The 21,406-nt window shown below is 36.1% G+C and overlaps 2 protein-coding genes across 2 annotated transcripts; one reads left to right on the forward strand and one right to left on the reverse strand.

The window, feature by feature from the left end:
* The first annotated feature begins 591 nt into the window (after positions 1-591).
* Positions 592-11,947, forward strand: htr1fa (5-hydroxytryptamine (serotonin) receptor 1Fa). The gene is made up of 2 exons (XM_046845441.1): positions 592-702; positions 9,892-11,947. Exon 2 carries the CDS (start codon positions 9,894-9,896, stop codon positions 10,995-10,997), a length of 1,104 nt encoding a protein of 367 aa, XP_046701397.1. The 5' UTR covers positions 592-702; positions 9,892-9,893; the 3' UTR covers positions 10,998-11,947.
* A 1,719-nt stretch (positions 11,948-13,666) lies between these two features.
* On the reverse strand, positions 13,667-21,183 carry zgc:152951 (uncharacterized protein LOC569013 homolog). Its single transcript, XM_046845521.1, has 9 exons — positions 20,966-21,183; positions 19,862-20,109; positions 18,243-18,357; positions 16,545-16,627; positions 16,174-16,371; positions 15,953-16,090; positions 15,423-15,512; positions 15,194-15,337; positions 13,667-15,065 (listed from the first exon to the last, which is right to left on the reverse strand). Exons 2-9 carry the CDS (start codon positions 20,099-20,101, stop codon positions 14,931-14,933), a joined length of 1,143 nt encoding a protein of 380 aa, XP_046701477.1. The 5' UTR covers positions 20,102-20,109; positions 20,966-21,183; the 3' UTR covers positions 13,667-14,930.
* Between the last annotated feature and the right edge of the window lie 223 nt (positions 21,184-21,406).

Genomic DNA, 21,406 nt, shown 5'->3' on the forward strand with positions numbered 1-21,406 from the left:
TGTTATGGCCAGCTGCTTGGAGGATGCAGCATGTTGCTTTTTTCTGAACAATTTGTCAGTGTTTTTATTATTATTATTATTTGCACTTTTATTTAAATTTACAGTTTGAGTAGCATGCCCTGTGGTCATTGACTTCTTTCTTTAACTATTCACTGTATACTGCTTTATTTACTAGTCATAGAAGCAGATGCTAAATCATAGATCTTCTCTGGAAAATACATGCACACTGAACACACACACAGCAGATATTTGCAGAGAAAATTAACAGAAAAAAATTGACATGCTTGAGCTTCTTTTGTCACTGGTATACTGTATGCTGTGTTTTATGTGCCATTGACATCCTCTGCATAAAGCAGAAACGTATTGATCTTCCTCACTCTCCGTGGAGGACCATTATTGAGGTCAAGGTTAGAATAATGTTTGTGTAGGTGTATGCATTGCATGAGAGGGTTGGGGGCCACCCAGAAGTGTAAGGTTTAAATCAGGTTAAGTAAAACCAAATTTTTTCGCCTGCTGGTCGATCTGAAATGACATCCACTTGTCCAATCAGCCTACATCCCTACGCGTGTACCCGAACCGACTCTGCAGCAGGTGGATTCGTGCGCGTCTCCGTCTCCGCTTTGCGCGCTCACGGCTACAGCCTGTGAAAAGCCGCTCCACTGAACAGTTCCTGTTCTCTGTTCTAAAGGACTACACGAACATGTGAGTATTCCTGTGAGTGGTTTCTCTGATGATTTCGGACGACAGCGTTTTCAATTAGGGACTACATTTCAGCTATCCGGTTGACAAACTGATAAAGGAAGAGCGCATTGCAAATGTATTAATATTTTTAAATGTTTAGGATCGAAATAAGACTACTTCTGTTCATGCAGCATATATATTTTTAGGTAAAAGAGCATTGAATGTATCTTGTGCTTTATTGTGATTTAGTGTTTCAAATAGTTTACTAATGAGTTGGCTGTGCACCTGTACACAGGTGAGGTCATTAACTTATGTTAGTCATACTAATAATACATGATCACAATAATTAAGTTCTAGGCATTCACACAATTTACAGAGCTGATTAACAGGTGATGGAAATATATAAAACTGTGATGTTTAGGGGGATGCAAGTGTTTACTGATTATACACTGCAATTTTCTCAAATAAAACCTGACTTTTTTCTTGGATATTTCCTGTGCTTATCCATTTGCACTGAAGAATGTACCCCTGAGTGCAGGTTGATAAAGGGATATGGATGTATAGGGGGATGTTGGTGCATATAGGACACATTCATAACCATAATACACCAACACATTCTTAAGCTTATAATCAGCAAGTGCTCATATATAGGGTTTGTGCTAGTGTGTGATTGCTTTAGGTTCACACACTAGAGCATACTGCTGCATGTAATGGCTGTAGGTATGTGTTTGTGTGTGATGGTAAAATAGAAGTGTGTTGGTAATGGATGGTTGTTGGAGTTGGTGTGCTTTACGAGCATTAGTGAGTCTGTGTGTAATGGATATATATGAGCCTATTGGTGTGTGATAGTTATGCAAGAGCATGTGTGTGTAGTTATATAGGTGTGTGCTAGTGTGTATTTTTTATAGGAGCTTGTTAGTGTGTCTTATGGCTATAGGAATTTGTGGATGTGTGGTGATTACAAGATTCTTGCTGTGTGATGTGTATTGATTAGTTGGTGTCTGTTGGATGTGGATCATGTAGTTGTGATTGGAAAACTTAAGCAACAACTTATACTGAAATACAAAATACTCAGACATATGTGCTACCTACATACTGAAAAGAAAACATCAGTGATATATAAGCACACATTTCTAAATTTCTTCCACAGGCTCAACAACAAAAAAACTGCTAGTTCAAAGAAATGCAACCTTTTATGTCCCACATCTTTTCTATTTCGTTTCCAGTGAATTTTTATTCCTGTCAGTTGTATTCAAATATGTCGGATGATCTGGTGTTGTGCTCTCTCTTACTCTCTCTCTCTCTCTCTCTCTCTCTCTCTCTCTCTATGATTATAGGAGTGTGTTGTGTTGGTGTATTATAATTCCAAGCATTACTTACATAGGCAAATGGTTAAAAAAAAACAAATAATAATGATAATAATAATATATATATATATATATATATATATATATATATATATATATATATATATATATATATATATATATATATATAAAATAAACATATATTATTTATTATTATTATTTTTAAACAATTGCCTATGTAAGTAATGCTTGTAATTATAATACATCAACATAGGTAAATTAATAATAATATGAAATGTGCAAAACAATAATACACATTTAAGCAAAATGAAATGCTTAATTAGGCTTTTTACATTTCTCATGTGTTTGCACCTGAGTTATAAAAATATCAAAACCAAATTAAATATGTTAATTAAGTCAACCAAATTAAACCCATCTCCATAATAAATAAAATCCATTCTGCTGGAACAAATCAAAGATTATTACAGTTGGACAAAATGCCCCCCTTATGACTATCTTCTAAAATGCAATATCTGATTACATCTGTACTATTATATATATATCCAGATAACTGCAATAAAAGTATTATGAGAATGTATAAAGGGGTCATTTTTAATACCTTTTATATATATTTACATTTTTACTTGCCAACTGTATTATTGATATATTATTATTACATTATTACATATTAGGTTTTTCTCTCATGTTCCATGCAAGCATATAAGCACATATGCCAGTCAAACTATAACCAGCAAGGAACATGTATGAATTATAGAATAGTTTTTATTTCGATGAGTGGATTTTGTTCTGAATCTTTTGTATCAGGAAATTATTTGGTTGTAATTGTATGGCAATGCTGTTCCATTATGAAGTTTCTGATATTTGTGTTTACTAGTTGTGTATTTATGACAATAAGAAATTTAAGTAGGTTTAAAAGCAGTAGTTGTGGATCATTTGTGCTAAACAACATAAATAATTACAGATGAGTTTTTGCAAGTTGCTGCAAACAAGAATTTGTGCAAGCATTACTGCCAAAGTAACAAAGTAGCATTACTGCAAAGGTAGCATATATACTGTACAGTGAAAGACTGAAATGTTATATACTGTTTATAATTTTTAAACCTAAGCCTTTACTAAATGTCAGGATCTTCCAGGCATGAGGCACGCACTTCCGGTTTTTTCCTGTGCCTTCCTTTTTTTCCAATCTTTTTTCCTGTGCCTTCCTTTTTTTAAGGACATCCAAGACTTTAGCTCGTGGCCAGATTATCTCACCAGCTTCCAAAGTCCTTAAAAATATTCTTGCCACCCTGCCTGCTCTGGATCCTGATCCTGTTCCTGATCCCTGTTCTGCTCTGCCTCCCTGGTACCTGGTTTGCACTTTGGTTTTGTTTTGCCGTTTTTGTTTTTGACCTGCCTATATTGTTCTGTTTGCCAGCTTTGGATTTTTTGGACAGTTTTTTTGGTTTTGTCTTCCCTGCATCGCCCTGTTTGCCTGTGTTTCAGACCCTGGACTGTTTTTGGACTGTGTTTTTGCCTTGCCCTATTGCTCAGTTTGTGTTTTTATTAAAGCCTGTTTTTTCCTAGTCACACTGACAGAATAATATGGCCAAAGATGGACCCAGCAGATGTATTAAATCATTGGGCTTGCTCCGCCTTAGATCGGCAATTCAGGAACCCAACCGAGACGGTCGATATTTTGAAGCTCAGCCCCCAGCAGAGAACTGAGTATTTTCGTGTGCATCATGTACAGTCTATAGCAAACCAAATGGTTTTAAATAACCTACTAAAACAGCTGTTGCTCTGGCCCCTGAGCTCTGCTGGGGGGGACAGCCCAACCTCAGCCTTCCTGCCTGACCGGGGACGTCGTCACTCTCTTCCGACCTGCCGAGATCACCTCTATGCCCGTCTGCCCTGCCAAGCATGCCCCCAAGCCTGTCCAGAGTCACACCGAGGGGCACCGCCCTGCTCCAGAGTCCCGCCGAAGGGGCGCCACCACGCTCCAGAGTCCCAATCCTTGCTGATTACATGCTCCACCCCCAGGTTTCTTCAAGGTGTTTGCCTGGCCCCTGGGTTTTGCTGACGATGTGGTTCAGTCACTCCTCCTGCAGAGTCCCTTGAGAGGCCTTGCCTCTTCTGTCTGCCGCCTCTTACACCCAAGACATTGGACAAAACAGGGCCATCTGGAGATTGTTGTGAAGGGGGGGACTGTCAGGATCTTCCGGGCATTCAGCGTGCACTTCCGGGTCGACAACCATCTTGCCATTTTTCCCACGCCTCCCTGTATTTAAGAACACCCAAGACTAGCTCGGGCCAGATTATCTCACCAGCTTCCAAAGTCCCTAAGAATATTCTTGCCACCGTGCCTGCTCTGGATCCTGTTCTTGATCCTGTTCCTGACCCCTGCTTTGCTGTGCCTCCCTGGTACCAGGTTTGGGAATTTTTGGCTTTGGTTTTGTCTTCCCTGCATCGCCCTGTTTGCCTGTGTTTCAGACCCTGTAATGTTTTTAGACAGTTTTTGCCTTGCACTATTGCTCAGTTTGTGTCTTTTATTAACGACTGTTTTTTTTTCTTTAACCCTGTCACATCTTGCATTTGGGTCCTCACTCACCTAGTGACCTGCACGCTCTTGAATAATCTGGCCTTGCATCGTGAGTCACTGACAGAAAATTACTTGTGTTAAATATGAAACACCACAAATCATAAATTACATGTATAAGGCATAAATAACATTCTGTATACATGCACTTAGTATCTTAGAATGTTGTACATTTTTGCAATGTTACATGTACAACCTTTTATCATGATGGGATGATAACAGTGGTAAATAGAACGAGTTTTGATATCAACAGCAGGGAAAGACAATATCTCCTACCTGATTCGCATGACTTTTCATTTCATTTACATTATAAAATCATTTTAACATTACTGTCATAGAACATTTCTATGTGCAATGTATATTACCCCGAATAAAGGGATTTCATTACCAGCATTGATCAGAAATAAGAAAATTCACTATTATATATTCTGGCAGGAATTGCTTTAAAACAATCAGTACATATAGAGATAACCAGTAAATCTTCTTTTCTCTTTAACTGTCTAAATCAGCTGCCTGTTTATCCTTCCATCTCAGACATTTACCCCAAGCATTATTTGCACTATAATACCTCTATTCAATCACACTAAATCCAAAATCCTCCTAAAAGCAGTTAGGCATTTAGAGCATTGTCATCTTTTTATTAATGGAATTCAGCATCATTATCGTCATCAGCATAAGAGAGGGAATTGAATGTGTACTATGAACAATGGCAATCCCAACTGACTGGCAGATGCAATTTGCACAGTGCAAATAAAAACACAAGGTAGCTTTTAGCTGAATTATATTAAGTTACTTTTTATGAATATAATTCTAATGATAAGAACTCTTGCATTTATAATACTGTATTCATATTTAAGTAATATTTAGCTTCATAGCATAGCTGTCAGACTATGACATAGCTCTCTGTTTTCTTTTTGTTTGTTTTTTGTTTATTTTGTAATTTTAATTGTTCTTAGCCATTAATTTCCAATCATTCATTCCTTGTTTCATTTTCAGAATTTCTTTTTCTGGGTGGAAACGTAATATGACCAAGAAAGTTGAGTGCCATTTGAGCCATAGATGGTCATTTCATGTACCTTTTATGGGAAGTGGAAGGTGAGGGAATGTAAAATTAGCAGTTTCATTGCTGGTAATCTGGCAAGGTGTAAAAGGTGCAGGCTCTGTGAAGTGGTTTTGCTTCCATGTACTGATCCAGCTTCTTTGCCATCGATCATGACTAAAGAATGTAGTGCCTTTCAATTGCATATAGTCAATAATCACTTAACTAGAATGCATATGTTTGCATTTTGCAACCTGATAACTGTTTTTGTGTAGTGGCTGTCGCTGAAATAAACTTGTCTGTTCATTGGTCTTTTGAACTCTTGATGATGACCTCCACCACCTACTGTAATGCCTAATATTACATCAGGCACCTGGTGGAAAATGCTCTTGTTTGTTTGTAATCAAACCTTGGAAATGGTTAAGATAATAGTCTTCAGATAGACCTACAGCTGTAAGTATTACTTTCAGAGACTGTGAGGTCCTTGATAAAGCTCACAAAGAAAATGGACCAGGGTCATCCCATCATTTCTGACAAAGATTGTGTTATAGAAGGGGGAGTCAGATCTCTTGCAGGGAGCTGCAAAGATGTCTTGCCCTGGGCATATACTGTCCAGGAGCTGACATATTTTTGCAACCCAGTGATTAAAATTGGAAAACCATGAGGAGAAGCATTACTGAGCTTAAGGGTGTGCTTATGGGATCAGTCATCCAAGTGAAACGATAAAGGGACACTTTTAGGTTGATGACAAGGAGCTCATGTTTTTCTATACATGGGAAATGTTTTTAAAGATAGAATCGGATAAGTGAGTGAAGTATCTGGAACTTCTTCTTGTAGGGGTTAAAGTACCATCCTGACTCCTAATTCAGAGGCATGCACATATGGATTTGACAAGTTTGTACCAGATAGGTTAAAAACAGCATGCTTTTTGTTGGAAGTAAGCCGTTTACAAATGGAGGTGCTGTCAGTGTGCATTTAAACAGTTATTCATAAGCCGGGGAAATGAGTCATGAGTGGCAGTACTCAGAGGAGGTGGAGCATTGGGTATGCACTCTAATGTGAACATTGCGCATTGAAATGTACCTTTTTCATTAGCCTGCCAGTATGTTTGCTTTGATATATTTTCATGTGCAAATACATAACTAAGGTTTTTCTGTATTATTTTATATAACTATGTCATAATGATTATAACTATGATTACATGAAGAATGCTAAGAAAAATAATGTATGATTAATTGTTTAACATTAAACTTGTACTTCTTTCAGAAATTGCTTCGTTGTATTTTACTCGTTCCATCAACCACTACATGTTTAATGTTCATAATATCAGCATGGCATCATGCAAAATGGATGCAAATCATCACTTTTCCTTATTCACAATATTAGGATTCAGTATTAGTTTACATTAGCGTCTTAATAAAGCTATTCCTTAAACAATGCCTCAGTGTTATAATAGAATTTACTTCTTAAAGGTCAAGATAACATGTAAATATGAGAAGTTGAGAGCATGAGACAATAAGACATGTTGTTCAATTAACCTTACCAGACACTATTGAGCAGATCGTGGCAATTTACAGTGTGAATATAACTATAATTACAGCATAAGTCATTGTAAAGATTTTTGTTTGTTTCAATAGTTTGACTTATTTTAGGAGAGTGAAATACTTTCTCGGTATGAATGTTTCAAGTTAAACAACTAAATTTGCAGTTTTTAATTCTATATTTCAAATGGTACTTTAGAGCAGTGTGCCTTTATTAGCTCTGTAACTATCTTGCCCCTTGAATGTCAGGCCAAAGTTATGCATTCAACAAAACCTAATTCTTTTTTTTTTTGGACTATGAACTATGTTTAATTGAAGCACCTGTGGTGAATGAACTTTTTAAAGCTGAGGCCTTACTGGCAAATTGACTTGAAATAATAATGTAATTTAGTATTTCATTCAGTGCCTTTTTCCGTTTGAAAGATAATACCATCACTATGACAACTATGCTAGTAGAGGTACAGAAATGTGCTTTACAGGTTTCTGAGCTTAGTTTTTGTTACCGACACTCCCACCTTTACCCTCTTGCCATTTAGCTCTATCGCACTAAAAGCAACACTCACCTCTATATTTCTGATGTACTAGTTTAAGCACACAATACTAGAAATGCTATTCTAAAAGTTTACCTCTGTGTATACACTGAGTTGCCAGGTTATTACGTAAAACTGTCTAGCAGCATGTGGTGCCGTCTTTCGTCTTCATCAGCATGACCAACAGCATATATATAGTATTTGTACTAAATAGACGACTTCTCACTCAGTGATGGTTTAGCTTTAAAGCTTTTTTGTTCAGTGAAGACAACTTAAGAACCTTAACTGGTCTTGAGCTGTTTTAATGCATTCAATTTAAGAGATGAGTGTTAATTGGTGTTTTTGAGGTGATTTACTAATACTGAATAATATTTAAATGTAATTTGCCTTATTGTCTGGTTTTAGCATAATTCTCAACATTCTACTCTGACCACTATGAATCATAAGCTGTTTTGTTAACAGGACTGACAATCAGTGTTTTTCTTCTGTTTTGTGTGGTGTTGTTTTTTCGCCAATTCAAAAAATGGTTGCCAATCAACCATGCAGGCATATGTCATGTTCAAAATCACAAATTTCACTCCTTCGTCTATTCCATCATTCAATATAGTGTTGCTAAACATGCTGGTCTACCTGATTTATTCACATTTATTTTGAAGTAAGGCTTGTGAATATGTTCAGTGTAAATGCTTTTGCTTTACATAATAGTAAATACAGTGAATGGAATGTGCAAGTGTAATTTAATAGAATCTGAAAGTTAATTTCAGCATTATCGCTAAAAGTTGGGGTAATTAGTGTGTTTAGTTATTTTATCTAAACACAGGTAAATGATTCTAGCATATAGTAATAAAATCTCTTTTAGGCAAACAGCAGAATGGGTTGTACTGGAGAACTCTGTGGCTTCCAACGTGGCACTTTCACGCATGTATCACGTAAGACTCATCTATGAGTAAACAAACTGCCTATAAAACTCTAGAATTGTTAGTCATGAGCTTCACATGTTGGGTTTCCATGGATGCACATCCGCACAGAGTCCTGCCCTCGACCCCATTGATTTTAAAAATAAATTGGAATGCAGACTGCATATGCCTTATCGCTCAACATTACTAATTATTACTAGACCTCAGCAGTGCCTTTGTGGCTGAACGGAAGCTAATCCCCAGAGCCAAATTCTATATTGAGATACACAAATTCCAGAAACATAATGAAGTGATGTTTGGGTGTTTACAAACCTTTGGTCATACTGTGTTAAAAGCCGTATTCTATGGAAACACATTGTAACAAAATTTAACTTTGAAATAATGCCTTGTCAAAAATAATGAGTTCATTAGTTGCATTTGTTTTAGCACAAGCAGAATGTACTTGAGCTATGCTTTGTATTTCAGAGAACTACCAATTCATGGAAAAATATTTATTTTTTCATAGTGCCTGGGTGAAGCATAGTACTGCAGCTCATTTATACTCTTCATGGGTAGGAATTTGAAGCACACTATTAAATTGGACTTCCTATCTAGAAACTAAATTCGGAAACACCAAGCACAGACACAAAACACTCTTAAGGAAAGAATTCATTAGTGGATGCATCAACTGCTGAGACCTCGCTGAAACAGATGTGGCAAAATGTTGTCCAAACATGGTTATCAAATATTATTCCTGTTCTTTTGCTTGAAAATAAAGGATTGTTTGGTTAATCAAGTGGTGGTATGCTGAAGTGTTTAAAACCCAGATTCCAGGTCTGGTATGAATAATTTTGGGATAGTATTTTTTGCTTGTGAATGTCTGACATATGATAAACCATGAGGACAGAATTGCTAAAGTGTGTGCTAATGAGTGAGGTACATTTATTTACAAAAGTAATAACTAATGAAATAGATTAGAAGGTTTACAGAAGATGCATGTTGTGCAATCAGAGATATACTTATCGATACTGTGGCCGTAACCTAACCAATGGAGTACACGGGATAATAAAAAGACAAGCAGACATACTTTAACCACTTACTGCAGGTTCGTCCAGGATACACATACTTATGTAAGACGAGCAATTTCAGTAGATATATTATGTAGCATATCTCATACGTACTCTATATTCTTGTCGAGCTGCTTTTTAAAATACAGGATTACTTAGATCACCAATTCAAAATCAGTCCTCATTGATAATGTTAATACAAATGTTTTCTCTTTTCTCTGTATTTTGTCCCAGGCATGGATCCAAACGGCACAGACTGGCCCAAGTCTGCAGACGGGCTTGGTAGAAGTCCTGCAGGCATGATCCTTCTCTCTTTCACTCTGTCTGTGCTGGCTGTACTAACCACAGCAATCAACTCCTTAGTCATCTCTGCCATCATTGTCACTCGCAAACTTCACCATCCTGCCAACTACTTAATCTGCTCTCTGGCTGTGACGGACCTGCTGGTGGCCATCCTTGTCATGCCCTTCAGCATCATCTACATCGTGAAGGAGATGTGGGTCATGGGTGAGGTGATGTGCACCATCTGGCTCAGTGTCGACATTACCTGCTGCACATGCTCCATTCTGCACTTGGCAGCTATTGCTGTGGATCGTTATCGCGCCATCACGGATGCTGTGGAATACTCCAGGAAAAGGACGTCTTTTAGGGCTGCCGTCACGATCAGTATCGTGTGGCTCCTATCCATTCTCATTTCCTTACCTCCAATGCTCTGGGGACACCACAGAAAAGAAGAAGAGCAGGAGAACGAATGCCTTATAAAGCATGAAAACATTGCTTTCACACTTTACTCCACATTTGGGGCGTTCTACATTCCTCTTATACTCATCCTTATCCTTTATTATAAAATATACCAAGCAGCCAAAATTCTTTATCACAAAAGAAGGCCCAGCCCTATGAACAAGCTTGAGATAAATGGACACAAGATCCCTATGTGCTCTGACAGAGAACAACTAAGCCACGATGCCCTCACCCTACCAGAGAAGTCTATGTCAGAACCCTCTACCGATGGAGAAAGGGGACGCTTCTCTGCAGCAAGCCCAAATTTCCAGCCTCACAGTGAAAGGTCGATCAAAAGACAGCGAATTTCAGGGGCACGTGAAAGAAAGGCAGCCATGACGCTTGGTCTCATTCTTGGGGCATTTGTCATTTGTTGGTTGCCATTTTTCATCCAGGAAGTGATTAGTAACATCTGTGGCAGCTGCATCCCGTCCAATGAAATAACTACTTTTCTGACCTGGCTAGGATACCTTAACTCCCTAATCAACCCTCTCATTTACACGATCTTTAATGAGGACTTCAAAAAAGCCTTTCATAAACTGATCAAGTGTCAAAATTAACTCAGCAATAGGAAAAGTCATTGCACACTTTGAAAGTGTGCGGGAGACATTGGGAGAGGCAGTGCTGTCTTGGAACAGTCAACCAACCTTCATGCAAAATGTTCTAGAATGAGATGGAGGTGTCCACTGGGATGCCCTGCAAGTGGTAGAATGTAATATGCATAAACTTTGTCCATAGTTTGTATCAAGACAGTGTGAAGGTTTTCTTTTACTGCTGAGAGCTTTTTCAATGAACATATATATTGCTGTTGTTTTGCCACCACAATGGACCATTGGCCTGCATATTTGATTTAGCACAGGTTTTATGCCTTATGCTCTTTCCATAACCCTCTCACTTTATTGTTGCTTTCGACCGGCACGGACTTGTGCAATCTTCCATTGGCTGGGTTGGTTCCCTGCCCAAATAATTGAACCAGGGCCCCAACAGTGAGAGTACAGGATCCTCAATTGCTAGACAAACAGAGAACATAATATCCTATACTCTGTATGGTTTGACTATAACTGACCATTAGATCCATATCCACACATTTTCCGAATGTTTCCACGATGTTGGAGGCACAGAATTGTATAGAATGTAATGATGATGTAGCATTACAGTTTCACTTCAGTTGAACTAAGAGACCCAAACATGTTCCAGCATGACAGTGCCCCTGTAGACAAAGTGAGGTTGATGAAGATGTGGTTTGCTGAGACTGAAGTAAAAGAACTTGTCCTACATAGAGCCCAAATCAGACTCACCACAGGTAACTTTACCCAACAGCAATGCCTGAAACCAATGCTCTTGTGAGTAAATTTTGCTAGATCCCCACAGTTATCCTTTAAAATCTAGTGAAAAGCCATCTCAGAAGATTGGAGGATATTATAACAGTGAAGGGGGACAATATTCAGAATGGGTTGTTTAAAAAGCACATATACATGTTCTGGTCAAGTGCCCACAAATCTTTGGCCATTTAGAGTATGTACATGTGGCAATTTGCTCAACAACAAAAATAAATAAATAAATAAATACATTTTATATATTTATATATATATATATATATATATATATATATATATATATATATATATATATATATATATATAAAATTTTATATATTTATATATATATATATATATATATATATATATATATATATATATATATATATATATATATATATATATATATATATATATATATATACAGCTAACAAAAATAACATTGATGCATTTAAAAAAAAACAAATTGACAAGATAATTGTCCCCATACACTCATGAAGTTTACCATCTGAGATATTTCTTAAATGTTGCAATCATACATGTAGTGGTGGTGTACAAAAACATGTCATCTTACAGGATTATAATAATCATATTAGTAAAGTAACAAATATGCCTACAGTATATTGTCTGGTATAGTTGTTAATGTTATTATTATTCTGAATGTCATGTGGAAGGTTATTGAGTGTTATTAAAAAAAATTATGTATTTAAATACATTAAAGGATGTCTTGGAAATAAACATGCCATACACGTAATACATTTGTTATTATATTCAATGTATAAAGAGCTTTGAGTATATAGAGCTAAAAAATCACCACGCTACCATTTATCCAATACAGACTTTTATTAGTCTTGTAATAATTCATTCTTGAATGTTAGTGGATACTAAAGGTGTAACGGTACATGTATTCATACCGAAATATTCGGTACAGGGCTTTCGATTCGGTACACGAATGCAATCCTTTTAACAGGCGGAACATAGTTTAAATCTGAGTTCCCTTAGGAACATATTATGTGGCTGACTGCAAGTTATTTTAGTCTCTGCTCATACTTTGAGTGCATTTTTTTTATTATTGTTATTAAACTTAAAAACATACAAAACAATGGCAGGTGTATAAAAGAGAAACTAGAGTTAGCACAGTGCCGCTGTGGCTACTCACTCCGTACCGGAAATATGATTTGTGCATGAAAACTCTAAAGAATCTACTGTATAGTGCTAGCGTTATCTATTAAGCAGGAAGTGGTAGCACTATGGATAGCGTTTTTATGTCCAGCTTTAAGAATTTTTCTTAAAAGAACAAAAATATACTGACAATTCTGAATATCAAGAGAGTGAATAAATGAAGGATAAAAGAAATAAAGACATTTGCCAAAGTATGCTGAAATAGGAAGAACAGTTAAGTAGATCATATCTTTAAGAAAATTAAATATTAACACACACACACACACACACACACACACACACTTGCATACGCATCTGTATTACCTAAATGGGCTCTAACAAATGAAAACTATTTCATTGATTTTATTTTATTTTATTAGTTTAATTTGTGCCAATTTAATTGATTACAAATTATCAATAAAATAAAAAAGTATTGCATTAATTAAATTTCTTTGATTTTATTTTTATATTATTATTTTATATATTTTGTTAACCAAGCAGGCATTTTATTAAAAAAAGTTTTAAAAAATGTAAACTGTTCAAATGTTAATGACCACAAATGTTAATAATGATAAACTGCATTAATAAAAAAACCACAATCAATGTTATGTTTTGCATTTCTCCCCCCTAAACATATCCAAATTGAACCGAACCGTAACCGAAAAACCGAGGTACGTACCGAACCATGAACCGTTACACCCCTAGTGGAAACCTATGTAAGTAATTATTGCTGATAAATAATGACACTTCATTTATTAGGCAAACATTTAGTGTATTTTTAATTTCATGCACATTATCCCATACACCAATTCAGTGGCACGGTAATGTTGAAGGAAAATACAAGTTAAACAGTGACTCCAGCTGCATATGATAGGAAGTGCAACAAATCTATGGTTTTTAAACACACATCCAATCGTTCACATCATTCAATTCACAAACTTCAGATAACTGGCCCTGTGAGTATTTCATGAATTTACTCCTGTCAGAAGCCAGAGGATACATGTGCTTAGTATTTAAAGCTTGTGTTATCATAATTTATTCATCAGTGCATAATATTGCTCAAGAATTATATAACCAAGGTTCATGCAACAGAATGAATGCATTATTAGCTAGGCAGCTGTGCATTTATTTAATTCTGGATAAGTATAATAATAAATCCAAATCAAGAGACGGTGAACGTTTTAATAAAACCTTCACCGTCTATTTCTTTTTCTTTTCTATCTTGCATATATACTGTCGGACTTTCAGTTAATAAAATACAGAAAAAATTTTTTTTTTTTAAATGAATATGGAGGTGAAAATGTATTTCAGCCTTTTCATTCAACATGCAGTTGATCTTACAACACACACTCCACTCCAGTCATTATTTTTAGCATGGAAAAGTGTTATACAGACAAATCGATTAATATGATATTATGTAAGCTTTAATATTGATATTCTAAATGGAACACAAGTAATGCACTTTTCTAAAGTTTATGCCTACTGTGAGCAATGTGAATATAATTATAGTACAGTGCAGTGCATTTTTATGCTTTTAAGTCCAGTTGCTAAAATAGTCCATGCTAAACATTTCCAGTAGAGTTTACTGTCTAAGTGCTTATAACTACTACAAATATACTATAGTTTTCATAGCAATAGTGGATCATACATGTGAAATTAACTAAAACAGTAACAATAAAATATTGTAATTTCTATACTGTTAATACAGTTTTAAACAAAAATAAAGTTAATACAGAGTCAATAATCATTAAGGAAGTTCCAGTAATAGGACAAATGCTGGTAGGAAAACATGCCCTTTGGAGTTTAGAGGAATTATTGTTTAGAATCTAGATGCATAGTTATCCCCTTATAAGGAAGTCCAGCTTTTCTGTGGTTTCTTTTTGTCTTCACAATGAAGCTAACTACAGCCATAGTAAAAAATATCTGTGCTCTCATGCATTTGCTACAGAAAATATAAACCTATCAGAAATAGACAGGTCATCCTGAAGTCCTAAACTCTTAAGTAACAGAGTTTTAATTATTGTGTGTGCTATTGGTGGACCAGTCATAAGGCATGTAGCTAACTTTAACATTCCCTGTACATAGAAGAGTTTTCAGACTTTTTTTCTTCTGAGATGCCATCATGTGGGTTATAACCCAGTTCAGCAACTGCACAAGAAAATAACAAAATAATATCTTAAAAATGCTGTATGTAGCTTGAAATATTTATTAATGTTTTAAGCCAACAAGACTAACATTGACTCTTAAACTGGCTCAAAATTTAAAATCATGCATACCTTTTCTTCTGTGTCTCCAAAATCTGCCTTGTACCATTTAAAGATCTGGCTAAGCTTCACCTCTCTTTTCACAGTATCCACATTGCAGCCATCATCAGATTCCAGAAATGCCCCAGCAGCAGTCTGCAGTTGACTGCCAATGTCCTAGTATGAAAGATTTAGACTTAAATAATAATAATAATAATCATCATAAATGAACAACATGCTGATAAATAGGAATGCAATTCACTTCTGAGGTGTAGGTCCTAATGGGTGGGCAGCCTTTTGCACCACAGTTCAGTGCAAAATGAATAAGAGGCTCTGCTTCAGGAAGTGCAACCTAATGAGGTATCACAAAACACAGGATTGATGTAAATGAAATGAAATGAAATGTCTTTTAAATGGCACAGCCACAAATGCAACATACTAAATGAAGTGTGATACTTTACACCCATCTTCCTATTTTCTCCTTCTGCTTAGTAAATAAAACAAATATGTTAAACTAACACCATTATAGTAAATTAAAATCATAACACATTAAAAACACATTAAAATGCAAGATTGCTCTCATATTCGAAAAAAATATGTTTTACCAAGTAATTCGGGAACATTTGGTGTTGTTGCTGATAGATAACATAATGTCCCTGAGAAACTAACAATCAAAGATCATCTAAGCACAGCTAAATATGAATTACCCCAATAAGAACAATTACACAAGATACCCACTGCACCTGCTAACAAATTTCACAAGTATTCAAAGCAACATGAGATACCGGTTACCTGTAGTCTCGGGTCATTCTTGGAAAAAGGCTTCAGAAGTTGCGCTATTCCTTTCCTGTTTCCCCGCAGCACTCCGTTCTCAATATCCTGCAGTGTGAACACTTCTCCTCCAATTAGGTAGCTCACATAGTTGAAGAACTGCACAAATGATATCACTGTTTTTCATTTATAATTTATTATTTCAAGGCCACATACAACAGGACATTTTTAAAACCTCTTACCCGGTACCTCTGCCATATGTTTTTGGGGAAACCAAGGCGAAGATAGCCGTGGATAACCAGGGCATTGTAAACATTGATGAAGAAGGCCAGCCTCTCATCATGACTCAAAGACAGCAGCTCCACACGCTGAAGGGACACTGCCAGCTCACAATAACGTTCATAACAAGCACTTTTAGACAAGGATTTATAGTCCACTGACTGCAAAAGAAACAAAAAAAGAAAAATAACTCCACATAATATACAGTACATTAATGCCACACCAAACCCACTCCATGGTAACACAGTTAAAGTAATGTTAAGTAAATAAAGTAATGTTACCGTTTACATTCAACTTGTTGAAATACTGCATGTTAGAACAGGGTAGTTAGTACCTTGCCATCAGCAGAGAGGTGATCAGAGTACAGTTTCATGATCAGATTCCTCATGGCCTCAGATAATTCAGATGCTGTAACTGCTGAAATAATGTTAATAAATATTCTTTATTCTTCATTTACTAAAACTGAAGGGAAATAACGTATGAGCATGTATAGAAGATTAAGGCCCAAGCTTGGAAAAGAGTCTAGGTGCGTGCAGATTATAAACATGCAGGTCTAGAGGAGAATATGCACTTTAATGGAGTGGGTTTGGTGTGTCAATACAGAAAAAGGATTTAATAAAAAAATATATGATATTTAATTACACAAACTCTAAAGACAAAAAGACAAATAGTATCACAGCACAGGATCAATGCATTTACAGATACACCAGTTACCACACCTTCATCAAGAAACACATCTGTTTCTCACAACTAATCATTGATCACTAAGTGTTTGATCACAAGGACTACACAAGATTATTTCATTTACACTTATCAGGCATACCATTATGACCACCTGAGTAATATTGTGTTGGTCCCCTTTTGCTGACAAAACAGTCCTGACCCATCTGGCATTAACAACATTAAGTTCTTTAGCAATTTGAGCTACAAAAGCTCATCATCTGGCTCAGACCACACGGACCAGCCTTCGCTCCCCACTTGCATCAGTGAGCCTCGGCTGCCAATGACCCTGTCACCGATTTACCACTGTTGCTTCCTTGAAACACTTTTGATAGATACTGACCACCGCAGACTGGAAACATCACACAAGAGCTGCCGTTTTTGGAGCTGCTCAGTCATCCAGCGATCACAATTTGGCACTCGTCAAACTCCCTCAAATTCGCTTGCCCATTTTTCCTGCTTCTAACACATCAACTTTGAGGACAAAATGCTTAATATAACCCACCCACTAACAGGTATCATCATAAATAAAGATGAACAGTGTTATTCACTTACCAGTCATAATATTATAATGTCATAATTTCATGCCTGATCGGTGTAAATATTGCATATATACCAAAGGGGCTCTAGATATTACCCATTAAAAACTCAGGGAACCCCTGAGGAACCCTTCAAATAAGAGTTTTGTCTTTTTTGTCAGTGATTAATGATTTGATGTACCCACGTACAATACACAAAAAGTTCTCAGTATATGAAAGGATATACAGTATGGTGAGCCATAATCCAAATTATTTTACAGTTAAGTGTTTATTATACAGTCTAGCCATTTTCATCTTTCCTGTCTCTTACACGGGCAGCTGTCATAATCTACCCTTCTCTCTGCACAACCAATTCATTAGCTCTGTGCTTTTAAACCTGTTTCTGTACACCATCAAACCCTTCTGTGGCTGTCAATCAATCCACACATCCTCATTACTCAACACTGCCCTTAATCCAGAAGATTAGTCTCTCACAGTGTGCACACAGAGCCTTAGATAGCTGAGGATGTGAATTTGTATTCGACCAACTAGCAAAATACAGAGATGACTACAGAGAGTGTTCTGGGAGATACAGGTTGTAACTGCACATGCAGCTGGGAGACATTCCAGATAGAAAATTCTTGTCCAGTTTTATTGGAAAAGAAAAAAAAAAAAAGAAAGATTTTCATGAACTTGGCATTTCCTCATTCAGGCTTAACGTGAAAGGAAGCAAACACACAGGCATGTAGAGAACCACAAAAGTAACAGTCCACATGCAGTTTGTGCACACTAACCTCCTCCGTCACTTTTCTCAGACTCGGAGCTGTTCACTGCAGGTAATGGCAGGGTGTCTGGGGGCACAGCCTTCTCCATCACCAAACGTACCAGACGTTCAAGTTCCTCAGGGGCCTAAAGAAGTGCCAGCCAGAAAACGTTTAGTGTATAGGCAGAACAACGTCTGTACTTTGTTGTAAGTAGCATATGCCGATTCAGACATCATATAAACATATATAAGTTATATTTTAAAAGCCTTCATGTTTGATGCATACTTCAAATTACACAATTACAAGGGTGGAGAGTAACAAATTATATTTATTTTTATTTTTTAAATAATACTTTGTGTACTTCTCCTTTTTTGTGTACTTCTATTTTTCTTAAAAAATTTTGTACCTAACTACATTTTGAACCGTATCCGTATTATTTATTTATTTGTATTTTTTTGCAAGGGACAAAAAGGGCACCCCGGAACTATTGCACTGATGGGAAAGAATTGCTGGAGATAGCCTTTTAAAAATGCATATTTGCCTTCTGTCCACACTCAGTCAACAAAAACATAGCTAAATTGAGACTTTTCATGCATCTGTTTTGACTGAAGCACTCACAAGTTTTACAAGTTGGTGTCGACTTCCAAGCATGCGACGAGTGCCGAAATATTTTCCAGTTATCATAACATGACAAATACCGAATTTGACACGTTCCACGGTGGATAAGTACCAAAGTAAAACTGTAGTGGACATTGTTAATGTTGGTTAGCACTAATGTTGGAAATTAGCCAGGGACTAAATTGTCAATGCATATTTAAGCTAGCTCTTTTACCAGTGTCATGATATTAGTGACATGTGAAATGAATAAATGGGGTTATATTTTAGAGTAGTTCTGCTGATGCTGCATTAGACTTGAGCAGTACTGTATAATCAATCACACACTTTTGTTGAGAATGCACTGTCCAATCAAATCGTTTAGATTTGTCACTGTGGAAAACACCAGAGTTGTCCAATGTGTGCGTTCGATTGATCTGCATTTGAGATTTCTCTAATTATCATAAATGACAATTATAAAAGGAGTTTTTTTGCTGTGAAAGTGCATAATTCACATAAGACTCAAGTCATGGACCGTAGTGTGTTTTTTTTGTTATTGCACTTTAATTTGTAAATGGTATTTTTTCAATTAAAAACGAGTTTGACATTTATATCCTTTTGTCCTTTTTTAACTACACTAGAAGCCCCCACCCCTACTGTTAAAAAAATATAACTCAGTAATTTTTACGAGTACATTTTATGAGCTTTTTTTTTTTTTACTTTTACTTAAATAGATTTTAAGACCTGTAACTATACTTTAACTTTAACTTTAAGTAACAGTACTTTTACTTGAGTAGAATATTTTATTACTCTTTCCATTACTGCACAAATAAATGAATTTTCACAAGCATTAAAAAGGTAAAATAGTCATAACAACAGTTATATAACCGTATATTGTTTGTCCTCTTCTTTGTCGTTATTATTATTGTTATTATTATTATTATTATTATTATTATTAATAATAATAATAATACTCATTTTAATTTTTACGTCCAATGCTTGTTTTTTTTGTTAGTTTTAGTGTACCCCTTAATTATACATAGGTTATCACTAACCAAATTTTGAGGGATCTCGTTTCCTCCTATGTGGACATTGTTGAAGAATATCTGTGGCACAGTGCTGCTTCCAGTCATCTTCTCCAGCCAAGCCCCGACAGCTGCATCATGACTCACGTCCACTTCATGCACTGGTAGATTCATTGCCTTTAGAGCAGCCTTGGCCTGTAAACACTGCGGGCATCCTGGCACTGAGTACACAGTAACCCTTCCTGATATATGATCCTCAAACACAGCCATCAGTACACCTGTGGAGAGAACATCCATAATACAATTATTCTTTTTGTATGTTTGCTTTGTCTGTTTTCTATATGGATGAATTACAAGAGCTGCATCTTCAGAAAAAGAGATTTAATGCAATTAAGATAAAATAATAAATTTGTTGTTATAAGAAATAATGGCATGTGCCAATGTTTTTATTACTCCTATTCCACAATAATACCTCAAAAAAGCAATAAATAAACAGTTTGTATGACTTTCCAAATCAGGAGTGCTAAATAGTGAGCATCCAGGACTGCACTCTGACACACTCTGTTATTCTGAGGGTATTCTGAATGTTTTTATTCAAACTTTCAATTTAGTACATAATGCATCTTATCAGCTGGTATGAGCAGACTGGTACTTTATTCATTCATGCATTCATCATCCAGCTATTCATCTAGTCATCTAGTCATCTATCTATCTATCTATCTATCTATCTATCTATCTATCTATCTATCTATCTAATAATACATCCATTCATTAATCTATCCAACCATTTATTTGTATCTATCTATCTATCTATCTATCTATCTATCTATCTATCTATCTATCTATCTAATAATACATCCATTCATTCATCTATCCAACCATTTATTCATCCATTCATCAATTCATCCATTCATCCATCTATCTATCTATCTATCTATCTATAGATCTATTCATCCATCCATTCATTAATTTACTCATTGATACACCTATTTATTCATTCATCTATCGATTAATTAATTAATTTATTCATCCCTGTTCCATTCATTCATTCATTCGTTAATTTATTCATTCTTTTATCCATCCATTGATCTTCAGTATCTTGTTTAGGGTCATAACAGTCAGATCAGTATTTACCTGTCAGACAAGCAGTTCCTTCGACTGTAATTTCCTCATGACACCGGAAGTCGGTGACAGACGACTCTCGAGCTGAATCCCAAACCTTAAGGCTGCAAGTAACAGTATCTGTTCCGGTACCTGCTGACTCTATACTACAAAAACTGTTATTCTCAACAGGTTCCTCGTCTTAAATAAAATGCACTACTGTAATCATGCGCTATTACTGTGAGATGATCTGCAGCAGTGCAGCACATCTTCAATGTCCTTCCCGTCACTACAGCGACAACAGCGGGCTTAATACAAATCACTTCCTTCCTGATGCTCCCTTGTTCACTTCCCCTTTGCACTTCTACTTAGGGATATCTCCTGTGCAGGCGGCGCAGCGACTTTCATTGAGACACTTTCATTGAATATTTGTCAAAATTAATCGAAATGTTTTTCTCAGCCATTCAAAAGGGG

Source organism: Silurus meridionalis, chromosome 3 (genome assembly GCF_014805685.1).
Source record: "Silurus meridionalis isolate SWU-2019-XX chromosome 3, ASM1480568v1, whole genome shotgun sequence".
In the NCBI taxonomy this organism is placed as follows: domain Eukaryota; kingdom Metazoa; phylum Chordata; class Actinopteri; order Siluriformes; family Siluridae; genus Silurus; species Silurus meridionalis.